Source organism: Globicephala melas, chromosome 20 (assembly GCF_963455315.2).
Source record: "Globicephala melas chromosome 20, mGloMel1.2, whole genome shotgun sequence".
Classification (NCBI taxonomy): domain Eukaryota; kingdom Metazoa; phylum Chordata; class Mammalia; order Artiodactyla; family Delphinidae; genus Globicephala; species Globicephala melas.
The window spans coordinates 9,471,762-9,490,628 of NC_083333.1; the positions used below are offsets into that span (position 1 = coordinate 9,471,762).

At 54.7% G+C, this 18,867-nt stretch overlaps 1 protein-coding gene across 1 annotated transcript in view; it reads left to right on the forward strand.

The window, feature by feature from the left end:
* The window catches only part of SPNS3 (SPNS lysolipid transporter 3, sphingosine-1-phosphate (putative)), a 40,316-nt gene extending 23,611 nt beyond the window's left edge, over positions 1-16,705 (forward strand). Inside the window, 4 exon segments of the mRNA XM_030861706.2 lie at positions 8,728-8,793; positions 15,305-15,403; positions 15,504-15,675; positions 16,569-16,705. Of these exon segments, the coding sequence (XP_030717566.2) occupies positions 8,728-8,793; positions 15,305-15,403; positions 15,504-15,675; positions 16,569-16,657 (426 nt within the window). The 3' untranslated portion in view covers positions 16,658-16,705.
* Positions 16,706-18,867: the final 2,162 nt, after the last annotated feature.

Genomic DNA, 18,867 nt, shown 5'->3' on the forward strand with positions numbered 1-18,867 from the left:
TGAGGTTATCTGGTAATTTTAAAAACAGATTTATTGAGATGAAATTCAGGTATCATACAATTTAAAGTACAAAATTTAATGGTTTTTAGTATATTCACAGAGGTTTGCAATCAACACCACATCAATTTTAGAACATTTTCATCACCTCAAAAAGAAACTTTATAAGACAATAGAATAAATGCATTTCTTGGGCTTCCTATAAAAAAAAAAGAAACTTCATATTCATTATAAATCATTCACCATTTCCCCCTAACCATCCTCTATTCCAGCCCTAGGTAACTGCTAAGCTGCTTTCGGCCTTTATAGATTTGCCTATTCCGGATATTTCATGTAAATAGAATCATATAGTGTTTAATTCATTTATATGAATTTACCTGAAGAAACTGAAGTGAAATCAAAGGACTTGGTTAACTTCAAATTAATTTTAAAACTTTGGACTTATTGATGAATCCTGATCAGCTTTCTTATACCTCCCCCTTCTTCTCTCCCCAGTCTCCTGGTTTTTGTTAGTTATATTATTATTTTTACTTTTTCTAGATTTATAACACTCACAGTCTGTTCTCTAAGCATAATCCTTAGATCTGGGACAGTAGTCTCAGATTTAAATAGATTCAATACTCATTCTCCATCTGTTGCATAGATGCTCCATTCCTGAGTTCTTCGTTTTGGTTCAACTCCTAACTGAGTAGATTTTGTGGTTAAATAGTTTTTAATCCATTCTGTCCCCCTTTCCAAACCAAAAAGGGCTAGAGAGGTGGTTTTCCTTTGGTTCATTTATGTTTGAGGTTGTCTTCTCCTCTTTCCCTCTTTTCTTGAACAACAATTCACTGGGTATGGTATTGTTGGCTCACATTTTCTTCCTTTCATTACTTTGCAAACATTTGTTCCATTGTCTTTTCGTATCAAATATTGCTGTGAAGAATGAAGTTTAAAAAATCTTTCATATCGATTCACTTTTTCATCTGGATACCTGAAGATTATATTATTTATTCTTGAAATTCAGTGGCTTAGGTAGTGTATTAGTTATCTCTTGCTGTGTAACAAATCATCCCCAAGTGTAGTTGTTTAAGACAGCACACATTTATTATCTCACAGTTTCTGTGGGTCAGGAATCCAGGCATAGCTTAGTTGGGTCCTCTGCTTCATGGTCTCTTGTAGGCTCCAATCAAGGCGTTAGCCCAGGGTCTGTGGTCTCATGTGAAGTCTCAACTAGGGAGGGATCTGCTTCCAAGCTCACTCAGTGGTTGTGGGCCTCATTCAGATCCTTCTGCGATGTTGGATTGAGGGCCTCAGCTCCTCATTGGCTATTGGCTGGAGTCTGCTCTCAGTTCGTTTGCTATGTTGGCTTCTTTTTTATGGCAGCTCCCTTCCTGAATATGTGTAGGCTGAGAAGGCAATAGAGGAGTCTATCAAGGGGAGTCACGGTCTTTTGTAACGTAATCACGGAAATGGTATCCCATGACTTTTGCTGTATTCTGCTCATCAGAAGCACATCCCTAGGTCCAGCCCACACCCAGGATGAGATACAAGAGGCAGGGGTCTCTGGAGCCACGTTAGAAGCTGCTTGCAACAGCTAGGATATATCTCAATGCTAAATATTCTATATCATATAAAAGTTTGTTCATAACAGTGTTCTTATCTGCTGAATCAGCACTGAGTATCCTCCTTCCCCCTCTCATCTCTTTGAATATTTCTTATGTTTGTTTATTTGTTGAGTTTTTTTTTTTTTTTTTTTTTTTAACCTGTGTTGGATCATCTTCTGGGCTGGGACTAGGGTAAGGCCAGCAAGTCATAAGGGCACACAATTTAAGGAGGCACTCACTCCCAGGGGCTAACCCTACACTTGTGCAACCCAGAGACTGAGTACCTCCTTAAATTTGGTACCCTATGTGTCTCACTTGCCGTGCTCTAGTCCCAGCCCTGATCTACTTCACCTGTCTTTCATATCATTTACTTCTCTCTAAATGTTTTCTCTTTTTCTTTTTTAAAGTTTTTTTTTTTTAATATGGACCATTTTTAAAGTATTTATTGAATTTATTACAATTTTGCTTCTGTTTTATGTTTTGGGGTTTTTTTTTTTTTTTTTTTTTTTTTTTTTTGGCCACAAGGCATGTGGGATCTTAGCTCCCCAACCAGGAATTGAACCTGCACCCCCTGCATTGGAAGGCGAAGTCTTAACCACTGGACCACCAGGGAGGTCCCAATGTTTTCTTCTTTGTGTTTTTTAAAAATCAGTCAATCTGTGAGATTATCTCAAGCCTTACTCTATATTGGTGATTCTACTTTGGTTGATGTCTATTCTGTTTCTGACTGTTTTTAATTTATTAGTTCTGTAATAATGTTGTTTATTGCTTTGTTCCTCCATTTATTCCCTTAAGTCTGCAATATCCTTTTATATCTCATCCTATTGGAGGTTCATTTCATTTTTGAGCTCTTTATTGAATTACTATTCAATGTAGTTTGAAACAATTATAAGGTATTTCCTTCTGCTCCTTCTATCATCTGTCTTCTAGGTTGGGTTCTTTTTTCTTCCTTCCTCCTTTTCTTTCTTCTTCCTTCTCCACCTTTCCCCCTTTCCATTTCCTCTGTTTCTCCCTCCCTCCCCCTCCCTCCCTCCCTCTTTCTTCCTTTCTTTCTTTCTTTCTTCATTTCTTTCTTCCTTCCTTCCTTCCTTCCTTCCTTTCTTTCTTTCTTTCTTTCTTTCTTTCTTTCTTTCTTTCTTTCTTTCTTTCTTTCTTTCTTTCTTTCTTTCTTTCTTTCTTTCTTTCTTTCTTTCCTCCCTCCCTCCCTTCCTTCTTTCTTTCTTTCTTTCTTCTCTCTCTTCCCTCCCTCCCTCTCTTCCTACCTCCTTCCCTCTCTCACTTTCTCTTGCTGTTTTATTTATTTATTTTTGTATGTTTGCACAGTTCACATACTGAGTGCTTTCTCTAGCCTGGGTGTGGGCAGCTCTGCTCTGATACTGAATTTGCTTTGATATAGTGTGGGTGACTCTTTTCTCCTACTCTCTTCCTGCCTTCTCTGTGACCATTCTCTTCCCCAAAGGGGCTGCAGTTTGAGAGCTGAGTGTTAGGTTCTCTGTCGCCTGAGGGAATTGCAGGGCTCAGGTAAGGCAGGAGGGGCTTTGTGAGAACACCTGGACTCTGCTCTCTCTTCTGGGATTTAGGTAAATGCTCTATCACAGGGTTCATTCTACTTAATTACTGGCCTTAGGCCCAGTAAAAAACAGTAAAAAATTACTGTTTTTAGGCCTTGTGTGGAGTCAGTAACTGGAGTCATTTATTCACTTTCACCACTTTTACCCATTTCTCCCCAGCAGCTTTTCCCACTGGTTCTCAGTTAAGAGTGGAAACACAGGACCCCTGCTCAGTTTATTTCCCTCTAGATGCTGGGGTTTTGGAGGAGAGCTCTGGGGAGGGAGGAGCTGAGAAGGGTTATATTCTCTACTTTACTCCAGAATTATCTGTTTTTTTTTGCCTTGGCTGCCAATATTTAATACTTACCTCATTAAGCTTTTTTTTTTCCTTTGGTGAAAAATGTTTCCCTCCTACCCCCCGACACTGTTTTTTACTTTTGGGGGAAGGGAAGTCTATGGTGCAATTGCAACCCTCCGTTTTCACACAGGAGTTGCCCCGGATGATCTTTAAGGCTCCTTCCAGCCCAAACTAGATCGTAACCCTGAGTTCCCTTCTGGCCCAAGGAGCAATGTGGCCACCATGACACAGAGCAGAGCCAGCTTGGCGGTCACTGAGGCCTTTACATCCGGGGAGGGATGCTGCCCTTCTCAGCCTTGGCGATTCCTGAGCAAGGACCAAAGATGGAGACCCAGTATTTGCTGAGCCCGGTGCCCACAAGGGAGTCTTGCGTGGTGGTTGGCAGGGAGCAGTCAGGATGTGTGTCCATTGTAGCTGTGGTCCGGGTCAGCTAAGGATTCCAGGGTTGGCTATGGGACCTGCTCTCACCCCTTGGTGGCCCAGACAGCTGGGCTGTGCAGGTGCCCCAGCTTGGGGGATCTCTCCTACCACTTGGCCCTTGCGGGTTTTTTGGACAAGCCTATTTATTTATTTATTTAGGCTGAGCCAGGTCTTAGTTGCCGTGGGATCTTTAGTTGCGGCACGCAAACTCTTGGTTGCGGCATATGGGATCTAGTTCCTTGACAAAGGATCGAACCCAGGCCCCCTGCTTTGGGAGCAAGGAGTCTTAGCCACTGGACCACCAGGGAAGTCCCAGTCCTTTTGCTCTTGTGTCTTGGGCTGGAGTAACTGAGCCTTGCCAGAGGCTGCCTATGAGGGGCTGAGAGAGGCCCACCTACCCTTCCTCTGAGGACCCCACTTCCCTGCCAGGATCTAGCAGGTGTCTCTTCTTGGATGGGCAGCAGAGCCTGCAGTATCAGCTGGGTTCTCCAGGAGGACTGGAGCTCATTCCCCATCTGCCTGTCTGCCAGGCTGCTGGGCCTTTGCTGGCCCATGGGAGCTGGGCGGTACCCTTGTACCCTAAAGACAGTCCCTGCAATTACAGGTTGGCAGGCCCAGGGAAAAAGTGTGCCAGCCGGCCCAGCAGCTTGCTGGTGGCCAGTCTGTGCCAGGGACCTGCATCCTGACTGGCTCAACCATGCTGGGTGAGGAGTTGACCTGTGCAAGGGGAGGATCGGCCTTACCTCTGCCTGAGTCTCCGCAAGCCCATGGGAGACATTTGCTTTCTCCCCCCATTCTTTGCAGTTCAGAGATCAGTTACTGCCCAGTTGTCAGACTGAGATGGACCAAAGTGAATACACTGTCCCTTCCACTCCACAGGGGCTGAGCCTCCTCTGGGGCAGGTGCTCCAGCTTCCGCCCTGCTCCCTGCCCATGCCTACCTGTGCGTGCAGGTGTACGTGAGGAGGGTGTCTTTGTGTGTGAAGGTATGAGTGTGTGCATGTCCGAGTGCAGCTATGCACATGAGTGCAAAAGCAGGAGCGCGTTTGTGTACATGTGTACGTGTGTGTGTGCCCGTGTGATTGTGCATAGCTTGCTGTCTACATTATAAGACCACAAGCATGCACAGGTACATGCTAGGCTGTTTTCCAGCCGCCGTCTGTTTGGTTGGTACTCTTGCCACACATATTTTAATACTTAGAATGTCATCCCTGTTACCTGCTTATGTATGTGTCTTTGTGGTGTGTGAGTTTTGCGTATGTGTCCCAGGTTATGGGTCTAGGTATGCGTGCATGGGTCTTGGAGCTCTTGTGTGTGTGTGTGTGTGTGTCTTGAGGATGCACGTGTCTGTGCATGCTTGTGTGGTTGTGTGTTATGTGAGTGCATGTGTCAGAGAGAGTGTGTGTGTGTGTGTGTGTGTGTACGCCTCTCTGGCCGGGGGTGACTAAGGCCAGAAATATGCATCATCACCGCCCCCACTGGAGGGGGAAATCCTCTTGAGTGAAATGGAAAGGCCAGGGGTTGAGGGGCTCCACGCTTCTCAGGCAGTATTCCCAGGCCCTATCACCCAGGGAGACGGAGTCAGGGTGCAGGGAACCATGAACAGGCACTAAGGGGACAAGGCCAGATTTCCCATTTCCCTTTTGGAAGTCCCCTCCGGGGCTGCTGTCGGGAGGGATGGTGGGGCCTGGGAAACTGGTGAGGCGGAGGGACGGGGGAGGCCTGGACCAGGCCAGCAGCAGTGGCCGGGAGGAGGGGGCAGATCTGAGGGACATTTAGGATGCAGAATGGACAGGAATCGGTGTCTGGAGGGGTGCGAAGGCGAGCAAGGCATGTAGGAGCCCCCCGCCTCCCCCTTTCCGTGTCTGACCGCTTGGGCAGCTTGCTGGTGGCCAGTCTGTGGGTGGGTCCTGTATCCTGGCTACCTCAGACACCCTGGGCGGGGACAGTAACATGGGGGGACAGGAGGAGAGAGCAGGTTTGGGGACCTAGTCAGTGTGAGGGCCCTGTGGCCGTGCAGAAGAGGGCGTCCAGGGGGCTGAGGGGCCTGTGTGGGAGGAGCTTTGAACGGTCGGCTGGCTACATTCTTCACCGTGACTTAACTTCAGACCAGGGCCCTTCTTGTTTGTTTTGTTTTTTTAATTGTGGAACACAAGTCTGCATTGGTTGTGGAGGCCGCTGACTTCTCAGACCCGATTTGCACGCAGCCTGTGGGACCAACTGAAGTTATCTTGCAGCTTTAAAAGCAAAAGCTGTTGGTGGTGGAGGGGGCTGCCGGGGCGCTGGGCCACCCTATCGTAGCAGCGTTGGGGAAACCAAGGCCCAGAGTGTGGTGACCGCCAAGGGTGGCCCCACATGGCCAGGTCACACCTCTTTGATGGGGTGTCCCTCCAGGGGGTCACACCTCTTTGATGGGCTGTCCCTCCTTGAGCCCAGGCAGCCGCCTCAGGAGACTCTAATTACAGGATTAGGAGACAGCCTCTCCCCAGCTGGGCCTTTCGCCCCTCAAAGCCTCTGCGTGGAGGCGGGGATTTGGTGGCTTGGGTGGGTTTCCAGGTGTGTCTGAGGAAACCTGGCATCCTCAGGCAGCTCGTTCAGCCTGAAGGGGCCCGTTGTGGCTGCAGCCTCCCTCCGATCGGCCCTATTTTGGGGTCAGGATCCACCCTGCTCCAGCTGGAGGAAGGAAAAGCTGTACCTCAGCATGTCCCGGGGGTGTGGGGCAGCCGCGGGGAGGCCGCAGCACCCGCAGAGAGCAGGCTCCGTGCGGCTGGCCCCCCGGCTGTGGAGGGCAGGATGCCTTTGAGCTGGAAGTGGGAGGAGGGCAGCGGCCTGGCGGTCCTGGTGGATGTGGGAGTCGAGGGAAGGATGGGTGTGAGCTGCCCTCACGTCGGTCCCAGGAGGCCGGGTTGGCAGACCCTGTGGGGCTGGAATGCGGGTCTGCAGCCTGCCTGGGCCCCGCCTAAGGCTCGCCAGCTGGCCACTTCCTGATTCCCACCCCTGTGGGTGCCCAGCCCCGGGCCCAGAGGGAGGCCCCGCCCTGCCTTCAAGCGTTCCCCAGTCTGTGGAGGGCCAAGGACTAGTGAGACTGGGAGAAGACACCCGCTGCTCCCCCTTCCCAGGGGGTCCTGCCGTCTCTCCGCAGCCCCGGGCCACACTCCTGCCCGCCCGGCCTCGTGGGTGCCTTCTAGCCTCTTCGCCTCTGCTCACTACGGTTCTCTGCCTGGCACGGCCTCGGGGCCCTTCCAGACCCATGCTGATGCAGCCCATCCTTTGGGGCTCTGCTCAATGCCACCTCTACCTGGAAGCCCTCCGCATCCTGGGCTTTCCTCTGACTTCCCTCTTGCCAGCCTTGCCCAGCACTGTGGTCTCTGGGACCTCTTGGAGTCTTCCCCCGACCTCACTGACAGCTTCCTGCCCCTCACCTTGCTGCAGGGGAGAGGCGCTCACCAGAAAGTGACTTGATGTGTGACCGTCGGCCTGAGTCTTCTCATGTGTGGAGTGGATGTAATGATACGTGTCTTATGAGGTGGCTGAGAGTTGGATGGGTGACAAGAGTGGACACGCCTGGCGCGCAGTCAGTGTGCAGGCAGTGGGCCTTTGGTTCCGCGGTCCTGGGTGCTTGTAGGCCTTTGGGATCCAGAGCCTGGGCTGCCCCAGGCACAGCCCCGTGACTCCAGGAATGACTAATTCCACTCCAGCAATAAGCCCTTAGAAGCTCTGAGAAATGAGACTTTTCCCCTCCTTCTTGCCGCTTCATTAAACTCTTCTTGAGTGAGTGGAATGAGGATTGTCCTAATCCTTTGGCACGAGGTGGGGGGTTCAGGGAGCTGGGAGAGACAGGTACGCAGCGGCCTCCAGATGGCGAGGCGGAGGGTGGGCACACAAGGTTATCCCAGCCCCACAGGTGCCCGGGGTGGGGGTGGGCACTGGACGGGGGCCGGAAGCCTCGTGTTTCAGGATGGCTTTGCCCTGGGCCAGCTGGCAACCTCAGATGAGCCCTGGCCCTGACCCGGGCACAGTTTACTGTCTCAGCCTTGCTCACCTCCCTGTGCTGCTCTTGGGGTCTGGGAAGGGGAAGGCCTAGGAGGGGCTGTTGATAGGAGGCCTGGACTGGGCAGTCTGGCTGGCATGCAGTAGACACCTCCTTAGTGTACACAGGCCTTAGGGGAACAAAGGGGAGGGTGGGCAAGTCCTGGACCTTTCTCCTCTGTTTCTCCACCTTTATTTATTTATTTATTTTAAAAAAATATTTTATTTACTTATTTATTATTTATTTATTTTGGATGTGCCGGGTCTTAGTTGCGGCACATGGGGTCTTCAGTTGCAGCATGTGGACTTGTTAGTCGCAGCATGTGGACTCTTCGTTGCAGCACACATGCAGGATCTAGTTCCCCGACCAGGGATTGAACCCGGGCCCCCTGCATTGGGAGCACGGTGTCTTACCCACTGGACCACCAGGGAAGTGCCTGTTTCTGCACCTTTAAACGTGGCCTGGGAGTCCTGGCTGCCTCCCTGGGTGACCTCAGTGGCTAGACCCTGGGGGCCGTCCATCAGGGGGAGTGCTCTTCCCAGGCCCGGGCCCTGGCACTCCTCTCTGGGTCACGGCTGCCAGTCTGCCCAGATGGGAATGTCCACCCACTCTGGAGGCTGTCGCAGCTGGGAAAACAGTTGCAAACCTCACCCACCCCAGTAAGTCTCGATGGGTCCTTCCTCTGGGCAGCCTCAGTCTCCTTCTCCACAGGTGGGAAGAAACAGCGCGGGGAGGGGCTGGTGACTGACATCCAGGGAGCCTCATCCTGGCCACCCTTTGTTCACAGGTGTTCTTGGCCCTCGGGGAGCTGCTCCTGTCCTGCAACTGGGCCGTGGTTGCTGACATCCTGCTGGTAGGTGTGAGAGTCGGAACGGAGGGCTGGTCCTGGGGCCTCTCGAGCAGGGGCAGCTGGAGTCTGTCCTGCTCAGAGCTGGACTTCTGCTGTTGAGTGGCCTAGAGGCCAGGAGGGGCTTCAGAGACCATGGGGTAGGGGACCAAGGTCAATGAACAGTCACCTTGGACCAGGGGCTTCCCTGACAGTCTCAGACATATCCTTTGACCATCACTCCCATTTTATAGATGAGCAGATGGAGGCTCAGAGAGGGCAGGTGCCTGAACCAAGGTCACACAGCCTGCAGAGGCTCTGAGCCAAGACTGTGGCCCGGGTTTTCTTTTTTTTGCGATACACGGGCTTCTCACTGCTGCGGCCTCTCCCGCCGCGGAGCACAGATTCCAGACGCGCAGGCCCAGCGGCCATGGCTCACGGGCCCAGCTGCTCCACGGCACACGGGACCCTCCCGGACCAGGGCACAAACCCGTGTCCCCCGCATCGGGAGGCGGACTCTCAACCACTGTGCCACCAGGGAAGCCTGGGCCCGGGCTTTTTGACTCTCTCTTTCTTGACTGCAATTCTCAGCAAGCAGGCTCCTTGGCCTCCACTCTGGGTGTGCAGACAGGGATGCTGGACTTCAGGGCCACAGAGCCCAGGTGGGTCCAGGCCACCCCAGCTCCCATATCATGGGCTGCAAGGCAAGGGGCCAGCTCAGGCTATAATGAGGGCTGATGCTATCCTGACCCCATGACTGCTAGGTCCAGAGTCTAGCAAGACCCTCCCTGAGCCTCACACTCTCCGTCCAGCCTCCCTGCCTCCTTCTAGGAGAAGTGCAGGGAAACTTTTTGAACACTGAAGGGCTGTGCCCTTGTGGATTACACAGGGTCCCAGACCTAGGGACACCTCAAGAGCCCTCCTCCTGCCTCCTGGTAGTCCAGGGCTGGGTGGGCATGAGGGAACCAGAGCAGCTTGCAGTCGGCTGAGAGCTGTCCTGAAGGGGGTCTAGTGCAGGGGCACGAACCTGGATTCAGGAAACAGACCTGGGATTCAGCCCTGCTTCTGCCACCTACTAGCTGTGTGTGACCTAGGCAAGTCACTTTGTGTCGCCGAGCCTCAGATTCCCTGTGTGGAAAATGGAGATGAAAATACCTCCTGGATTACTGTGAGGGTGAAATGAGATTATCCATGTAAAGCTTTTGCCCTGTTCCTGGCACAGAGAATGCTGGCTGGGATCCTGACAGCAAGTCAGTGGTTCCTACTTTCTCATCTTCCATCTCCCAGAGAAATCCTGGCATCCTGGAATCTGAGTTTGAAAGGGCTGTGGGGAAGTGTAGTCATTTAATTAGCCAACGAAACCTGCTTGAATACTGCTGTGGACGGGAGGCTCACTCTCTGTCTAGATGCTCTGGCCCTCTTCTTGGCCCAGGCTCAGCGGATGTAGACAGGGCTGTCCTGTCTTTGACTCCTGGGTGAGTGTATCAGCTGCAGGGCTGGCGCGTCTTCTCTTTTCCTCCTTCCAGGCAGGAGACTTGGGCTCCATCCCAGACTCATACATAGACCTGCTGAATGGCCTTGGGCCTCAGTTTCCTTGTCTATAAAAAGGGGTAATCATGGGCTTCCCTGGTGGCGAATGGTTGAGAGTCCGCCTGCCGATGCAGGGGACACAGGTTCGTGCCCCAGTCCGGGAAGATCCCACATGCCGCGGAGCGGCTGGGCCCATGAGCCATGGCCGCTGAGCCTATGCATCCGGAGCCTGTGCTCCGCAACGGGAGAGGCCACAACAGTGAGAGGCCCGCGTACCGCAAAAAAAAAAAGGGGGGTAATCATAACCAGCCTGGCGGGGTAAGCAAGATAGCCTGAAGGAAAGCCCTCTGTATGTGGAATCGTGCTGGCAAATCCTTTATTTTTTGGCCAAGCTGTACAGCATGTGGCACCTTACTTCCCCGACCAGGGATTGAACCCGTGTCCCCTGCATTGGAAGTGTGGAACCGCTAAGGAAGTCCCAGGCAAACGTTGTCTTGAGTGGGGCTGCCCACTTGTCCTCTGAATCCTGCCCCCTGCAGCTTCCTCCACGTCCCCCCCTCCCCCTGCCTGCTCCCTGCTGCACACGGCAGCCCTGCAGATATGTGAAGACTGCGCCTGTGTGTGCTCCCCCACCACCACCGTGTCTGTATTTGCAGGAATGATTAACCTGGCAGAGCCAGGCTCTTTGTAGAGCTGTGTGTGGGCTGGGGACAGGCGAGGAGGGGTGAGGGGGCCAGTTAGCCATAGTCTGAGCCATCTGGGTCTGCTGGAGCTGGCTGGCACTGCCCAGGGGGCCGGGCTGGACGTGATCCAGCCTACTTAGTGTTCCCCACGGTCCCCCCCTGGCTTGGAGGCCTCCAGCCCCTAAAGCTTAGTGGGGCCTGTCATCCCAGGAAGGCTTCTAGCCCCCCTTCCCCTGCCTCCCCACCTTCCCAAAGCCCCTCAGTGGAGGACAGCCTTGTGACACTTTGGTGGCCGGAGCTGGACCAGTCCCTGCGGTTCTTGGAGCTCAGTCCCCTGACAGAGAGAGGGGGAAGGCTCCAGGGGGGGAGTGGTCTCCGGCAGCTGGGGGCTCCCAGCTGTAGGGTGGAGGGCAGACAGATGGTAGCTGGGGGCAGGGTGAGGAAGGGTGGGAGGTGACATGACCTGGAGAGTAAGAAGCTGCGCAGGGGAGAGGAGAGAGAGGGTGGTAGCTGGAGTTGGCAGGTCATAGGTAGCTGGGGTTGCTTTTCTAGAGGTGAGGCAGGAGCAGGCTCCAGGGGCCCAGAGGGGAGATGGGTGGAGAGAGGCCAGCAGGGGGTGGGATGGGGCTGGGGAGGAAGCAGCGTGCAGCCAGGCAGGGGCAGGAAGAGTGGCGACACTGGTGTGGCAGGAAGTGCAGGGAGGTCCCTGCTGGCTGCCCTTGCTCCTGAAGCACAGAAGGTGAGAGGGCAGCAGAGCCCAGGAGCCAGGATTCTGGAACAGTCCATCTGCTTCCACTCCCAGTCCTGCACCTCTCTGGCTGGCCTTGGTTTGCTCAAGTGTGCAGAAAGGTGGTACCTACCTACCAGTTACGCCCAGGCTACGCGGGCAGAGTGAGCTAAGCCTGTATCACGCACGTTCCTGCGGGGTTGCTGTGGGCTCCATGGCCCCATGTCAGTCCTGCCTCAGGGACACGGCTCTCTTTGATCTGCTTATCCACAAGGAGGAGAACCCAGATTCTCTCTGGGGAAGAGACCTCAGGGGCTCTTCAGTGGTTCCCAAACTTCACTGAGCCTAAGAATCAGGTTTGGGGGAGCTTGTTACAAATTCAGCTTCCAGGCCCTCTGTCTTCAGGGTCTGATTCAGTTGGGTCTGTGTTGGGTTGAGGGGTCTGCATTGCTGTCGAATGTCCTGCGTGATCCCGGTAGAGCCGTTCCTCAGAACGCACTGGAAAACACTGGTCTAGTGTAGCCAGCTCCCCAGCTCGTAAACCCTCTGCGACATTCTGACTAGTGCAGTCCGTCCCCTTGTTCACCTACTCTCTGACGGGGAGCTCACTCTTTGCACGCTGGGAAGCCCCTACCTCCTGGTGGGTGAGTTAATAAAAAGGACCTTGGCTCGTCACAGCCAAGACCCACTTCAGACCCACCTCCGGCAACCTCCCCCTGCCCGGCAGGGCCTCGGAGCGCTTCGCTTCCTGGAAGGCTGGAGAGTGTGTCTCCCCAGATGAACTCCCTGCTTCCCCAGACCTACTGATGGGGTCTCTGGCTCCCTCCACACCCTCCTGTCTGTCTGGGCCCCGCTCCAGCTTACCCACCGCCAACCGTGGGGAGTAGGGTAGAAGGGGGACTCGCTCCAGGTCTGTCCTCCAGGGTGCTGGAAATCCGCCACCAGGCTCACCTCCCACCTCCTCAGCACATCGCCACCCCCTCCTGCTGAGGGCTCATCACCCTCCTGGTCTCCATGCTTCCCTGCTCTGCCTGCTGCCCCTAGGTAGCCGTCTGCTCACTTGTCTGTCTCACCCTCCCAGGGGTGTCTGGGTGGGAGGGCTGAGTGGGGAACGTGAGGCAGGCTGCCAGGGAGTCTGCACCTGGTGACTGGTGCAGTAACCAGTAACCGACTTTCTGCACTCCCTTGATGCACGCCCTGGATTGGCGCTGGTTATGCCCCTGGATATAAAGGGAACAGCTCTTCTAAGAAGGGCGAGTCAAAAACAGAGGGGTTTTTTCTCGGAATAGAGTGTGCCTGGGGTTTTGGGAACCCAAAAGCCTCTGAACTTCTAAAATTACCTGCTGGGCTCTCTAGCTGCTGGTGGGGCCCAGCCTTGACCCTTGGCTACGTGGAGACCCTGGGGACCCAGACAGGCAGGGGGAGACCTACCTCTCCCGCCACTGGCATCAGGGGCTGGTCCAGGTCCCGCAGGTTGGAGTTCCTGGGAGGGGAGGAAGGGAGGGTCCAACCAGCCCCTGCACGGACTTTTTTGGACACTCAGAGTCCATCTTCTAGGAGGCCCTGCCCTTCTGCCCAGAACCACCAGTGAGTAATCACATAATTATGGGGTGAGAAGGAAGCACTTGGGGAAGGTGCAAAGCTGTGGTCAGTTCCTTCTCAGGCTTGTTGGCAGGTCTAGGTGATGGGTGGGAGGCCCGGCCTCTCTCACCACCTGGACAGAGTGGCTCAGCGCTGGTGACCCCGGGACCAGCCGGTCACCCTCAAGAGTGACTCTTACTGCCCTGCCCACCCACAAACCCCTCTCTCCAGTCCCCGGGCTTTGGCCTTCACACCTTGGCTCCCACCGTCCCCTGTCTGGAGTTCCCTTCCCTGCTCTCGCTGCCAGTTAGCGGTTTTCGGGGCTTGGGGTGAGCTTCTCCTCTCGGTTCTTCTCACTGTTTTCCAAATGTTCTATAAAAAATGTGTAAATATTGCTGGAAAGTTTCCTTCTTGCTTCTAACAGCAGAATGGTCAAAGGTCAGACCCTGGAGAAGAAGGCCTGGGATCAAATCTCAGCCCTACTATTTCCTGGCTGGGTGACCCTGGGCAAGTTACTCACCCTCTCTGTGGAGGGTTTCCCATCTGTAACATGTGGCTAGTAATCGTATCTCCCTCATGGGTTGGTTGAGTGGATATATAAGTATATATATATGTATATGAGATACAGAAAATTCATACAGGAAGCATTTAATAAATGTTAATTATTATAATAATAATTATTATCATTGTTATTATTCTCTGATGGGCTCAGATTATGGACAGCTAGGCCTTGGGGCTAAGGCTCTGGGGCGAGAAGTTTCCCTGTGGATGCCCTGTTGGGCCTGTGTGACGTGTGGCTTCTACTTGAACCTCCTGCCTCCCTCCCCTCCTGCGCTGCGGCCCTGGGTTCTGGCAGGGCCTCTCCTGAGACCAGCCTCCATGATGGTTCTACTTGACTTATTGAGTTGGCAAACTTTCAGCTAGTCCCCTCTGTGCCTGGTGCCTTGCTGAACCCCAGGGACCCCAAGAGAACTTAGGCAGGAGCTTTGCTGCTGGACAATGTAAGGGTAAGGGGAGGAGGACCATGAACCTTCCAGCTGAGGGGGATGTGCCTTCAGTTAGGGGTGCGCACGAGCTGGGGGAGCTCAGGGCAGGCACCTGAACTCTGGGAAGGCTTCACAGAGGCGGTGACCCAAAGGCAGGCACCTGAACTCTGGGAAGGCTTCACAGAGGCGGTGACCCAAAGGTCAGTCCTGAAGGACGAATGGGGATGCTCCAGCTGGACCAGAGAGGGGAAGGCTTGCCAAGCAGAAGGCACAGCATGTTCAAATGCCTGGAAGCTTTCTGCCCCTTAGAATCATAGGGCATGATTTCAGCCTGATGTCCTCCAGGTATCAGATGGGGAATGATAATGAAAGTAACCCTTTATGTAGGTACTATTATTATCCCCATCTGGGGTTGAGGAGTCCGAGGCACAGAAAGGTGAAGTGACTTGCCCAAGGTCACACGGCTAGTGAGTTGGGGGTGTGGGATTGGATCCCAGACAATCTGACTCTGGAATTCATATTCTTAACCTCCCAAGTGGGCCTTTTCAGCAAGCCTGCCTTCGGTCTCTGCCCAGAGGGGCTTCTTGAGATGGGGGCTGAGCCCTCCACACCACTCCGCCCAGGCGCCCACACGTGCAGGCGCCTAGCTGTGTACCCGCTCTTCACCCCACAGCCCACACTGCTGCCTTGTGGGCCCCTGAGCTGGGACACACCTGCCCCATCATATGTCACAGCCATGCCTCGTCGCCCTGATTTAACAGTGAATCCTCAAGAGGGGTGGCCTTCATCAGGGACCTGGCAGCTCCATCCCAGGGGACCAGGGAGCCTTCCTGAGCCTCCAGGCGACCTGATGGCTCAGTGGTGGGGCTTCAGGCATTGGGTTCGTCGACCCCCTGCCATCTCACTCTCTTGGCCAGCCTGTCACCCTGCCAGGCTGGTCCTTGGCAACCGGGGGACAGAATAGGGCATGAGGGGGCACCTACTCCTTGCCCTCGCTTGGGGAGCTCCCTTGGTGCTTCTGTGTTTTGCAGTCCGTGGTGGTACCCAGGTGCCGGGGGACGGCAGAGGCGCTTCAGATCACAGTGGGCCACGTTCTGGGAGATGCCGGCAGCCCCTACCTCACTGGACTTGTAAGGCTGGGTGGATGGCAGGGGTCCAGGGAGGAAGTGCACTTGAAGGCCTGGAGGCTGGTCTGGTGGGCCCGACAGACCCAGCCTGTCTCCTCTGCAGATCTCCAGCGCCCTGCGGGCTGCGCGTCCCGACTCCTACCTGCAGCGCTTCCTCAGCCTTCAACAGAGCTTCCTGTGCTGTGCCTTCGTTATCGTCCTGGGTGGTGGCTGCTTCCTGCTGACTGCACTGCACCTGGAGAGAGACCAGGCCCAGGCCCAGGCCCGGCAGACAGGTACCCCTGCCACCTTGCACCCATACCAGGCTCAGGGCTGACCCTATAGGAGCAGGATCACCACCCACCCGCTGAGCCCCTGGCTAGTTTATTTGTTCATCCATTCACCCATAGTTATTACGTCCCTGCTATGTGCCAGGCAAGGTTGCAGATGCTGGGGAGTGAACACCAAGTCCGAGCCCCCATGAAGCGAAACAAACAGAAGAAGTAGAAGATAGAGTATGCTCAAGGTGATAAGTGCTACGGAGAGACATAAAGCAGGAAAGTGGGGAGAGAGGAACAGGTGGGGGCAGGTTGCAGTTTTTGAAAGGGTGGTCAGAGAGGTCCGCACTGCGCGGGGACTGAGTCATGCAGCTATCTGGGAGAAGGTGCTCCTGGCAGGGGGAAAAGCTAGTGCAAAGGCCCCGACGTAGGAATGGACCTGTTGTGTTTGAAGACTGGCAAGGAGGCCAGTGTGGCTGGAGCCAGGAGCAAGGGGCCAGTGGTTGGGACGAGGGTGACAGTAATGGGACCAGAGCGTGGGGGCTTTGGGGGCCTTTGCAGGGACTGAGGCCTTACACAGAGCGAGATGGGAGCTGCTTTCTGGTTTCCAGTGCACAAGCCCCAGGGTGTCTGATTTACATCCTAAAAGCACCACTCTGGCGCTGCTGTGTTGAGAACAGACTGCAGGGGGCTAGTGTTGAAGCAGAGACGCCACAGGAGGCCCTGCAGCCGTCAGGGGAGAGCAGCGGGGCTGGGACCATGGTGGTGGCATTGAAGGTGGGGAGAACGGGTCGGATCTGGAATTTATTTTGAAAACGGAAGCTAGAGGATTTCATGACAGGCTGTGCCCAGGCCTCGTCCCCAAACGCCTTTGCCTCCTTTGGGGCTGGCTGAGCGATTTCTTCCCACAGGGATCCCTGACAGCAAGGACGTGCACAGCGAGGCCATGGAGAGCCAATGCCTGCTTCCTAGCACCGGTGCCTCCCCAGAGGACCCCTGAGGCCCCTGCCTTGCAGCGAGGAGGTCCCACCCACCCTGCTCGCACCTTTCTGGGCGGCCTCCACTGTATCAGTGCCTCTGCCCACCTTTGACTGCGGCTCCGGGACCCTGGCCAAGCTGCACCTGCTACTTCTTCGCTCCCAGCTAGAGAGCTGGCAGCGCCTGTGGCTGGGCTGGGAATTGAGCTGTCAGCACCCTCGGTGGGAGGCCTGAGCCTGTGCCTGCACCCCGCACGAGGCCACGCCAGCGCGGGTCCCTCAGCCTGGCTGCTGGCGGCCCGATTAAAGTGTGGCCAGTACAAAGCCCGTGGATATAGGCCTTTAGACCTATGTTATTTATAGCCTCAAGGTGTCTCTGCTGGGATTAGAAGCAGGAGACGGGGAGGTGGGCGGTCTGGGCCAAGGATGCAGGGCTGCTCAGCATGGGCCTCTGGGCGTCCGCACCCTGGACCGCCTGCTCTGACCCAGGTTCCCCAGTCTGCAGGGGCAGCCCTCTGCGTGCGTTCACCCTCTGAACGAAGTGGGGGCTGAATCAGTAGTCTTGAAGAGAGGTTTCTACTCCGGTGCTGGTGTGGGAGTGTGGCTGCAAGAACCAAGGAGGCGCTCAGAGGAGTGCCTAGGCCTGCGCAGACCCAAGCTGGGGGGCTGGCATGGCTGTGCATGAGGGCCCTGCTCTGCATCCCGGCCTCCTCCCGTGCGGGGAGGGCCGGCTCGCTGGGACTCGTATTTGCCCCTGGGCTCGGAGCAGCTGGGCACAGTGGGCCCCGCAGGAGATCAACAGCTTCCAGGCGGGCAGCAGTGGGGAGGCATGTCCTTTCCGCCATGAGCATAAGCGGGTCTCCCCTGCCCTGGTGCCCAGCTAGGCAATCACTGTTCACTTGCTGATCGCCACTTGCGGTGTGCCAGGCTGGGCCTGCCTCCCAGCAGCTGTGGGCAGAGCAGTGACCCAGACTCACACTCACCTCCTGACCCTTGCTTGCCGCCCTCCTGCCCCCCTGTGGTGTCCTCCCTGCCCCTTATGTTGGATGGGACAGGCTCCAGGAGCTGGACACTCCCGCTCAGCCCGCGCCTGCCACGCTCACCCCCAAGTCTCAGCGGCCCCTCAGGAGCAGCTGTCACCAGGGTGACCTCCCCTTCCACCCACGATCTGACGCTTGGCGCTCCTGAAACGGCCGGCCCTGAAGTTAGGAGAGAAAGGATTCATGAGGCTGCATGGTAAGGGTTCTGCACCCAGTTACAGTGTGGGTGCGGGAGAGGGGTCCGTTCCCACACCACCAAGCGAGTCTCTGACTCTCGCTGGGGGCCTACAATTCAACTCGACTCTGAGACGATCTACCCAGAGATAGCATCAGATTCCGCAGGGTAAGGATGCAGTGCAAAAGACTGTCCCTGTCACCCCTGTGCCACGCTTCAGATGCCAATCACAAGTCCAGGCTGTGACCAACTGTAAATCCAAGGTTCTCACAACCCCTTCCTTGGGTTCCATTAATGTGCGAGAGAACTTAGGAAACCCATTTACTCACTGTATTGCCAGTTTATTATAAAGTATAGCTCAGAAATAGCCAGACGGAAGAGATGCATAGGACAGGGTATGGGGAAAGGGCGTGGAGCTTCCACACTGTCTCCAAGCAGCACTCTCCCCAGATGTCCATGTGTTCACCAGCCCGGAAGCTCTCCGGACCCAGTCCTTTTAGATTCTACGGAGGCTTCATTACTTAGGCATGATTGATTAAACCGTCACTGGTTGATCTCAATCTCCAGCCTCTCTCCCCTCCCGGGAGGTAGTTGGCGGGGGTGGTGGAGCTGAAGTTCCAACCTTCTAATCACAAGGCTGGTTCTCTGGCAAGCAGCCTCATCCTTAGGTGAGTTCCAAAAGTCACCTCCTTAACAAAGGAAAGACACTTTTAGGGCTCTCATCACCTAGGAAACTCCAAGGGTTTTAGGAGCTCTGTGCCAGAAACAGGATGAAGACCAAATATATATTTCTTATTAGAAATCACAGTATCATAGTTAGTTTCCTCTGAGAAGGAGGCAGTCTGTCTGTGCGGGATTCACTGGCTGTGCGACCCGGGCCACTTCCTGTCTTCTCTGAGCTGCGGACTCCCCAGCTATATTTAAGAGGTGTGTTGAATGTGATTTTTCTAACCTAGACCTCATGTGATTTCTCACGGGCTGGGTCTAGGTCCACAGAAGCCCAGCTCCAGGATCTTCC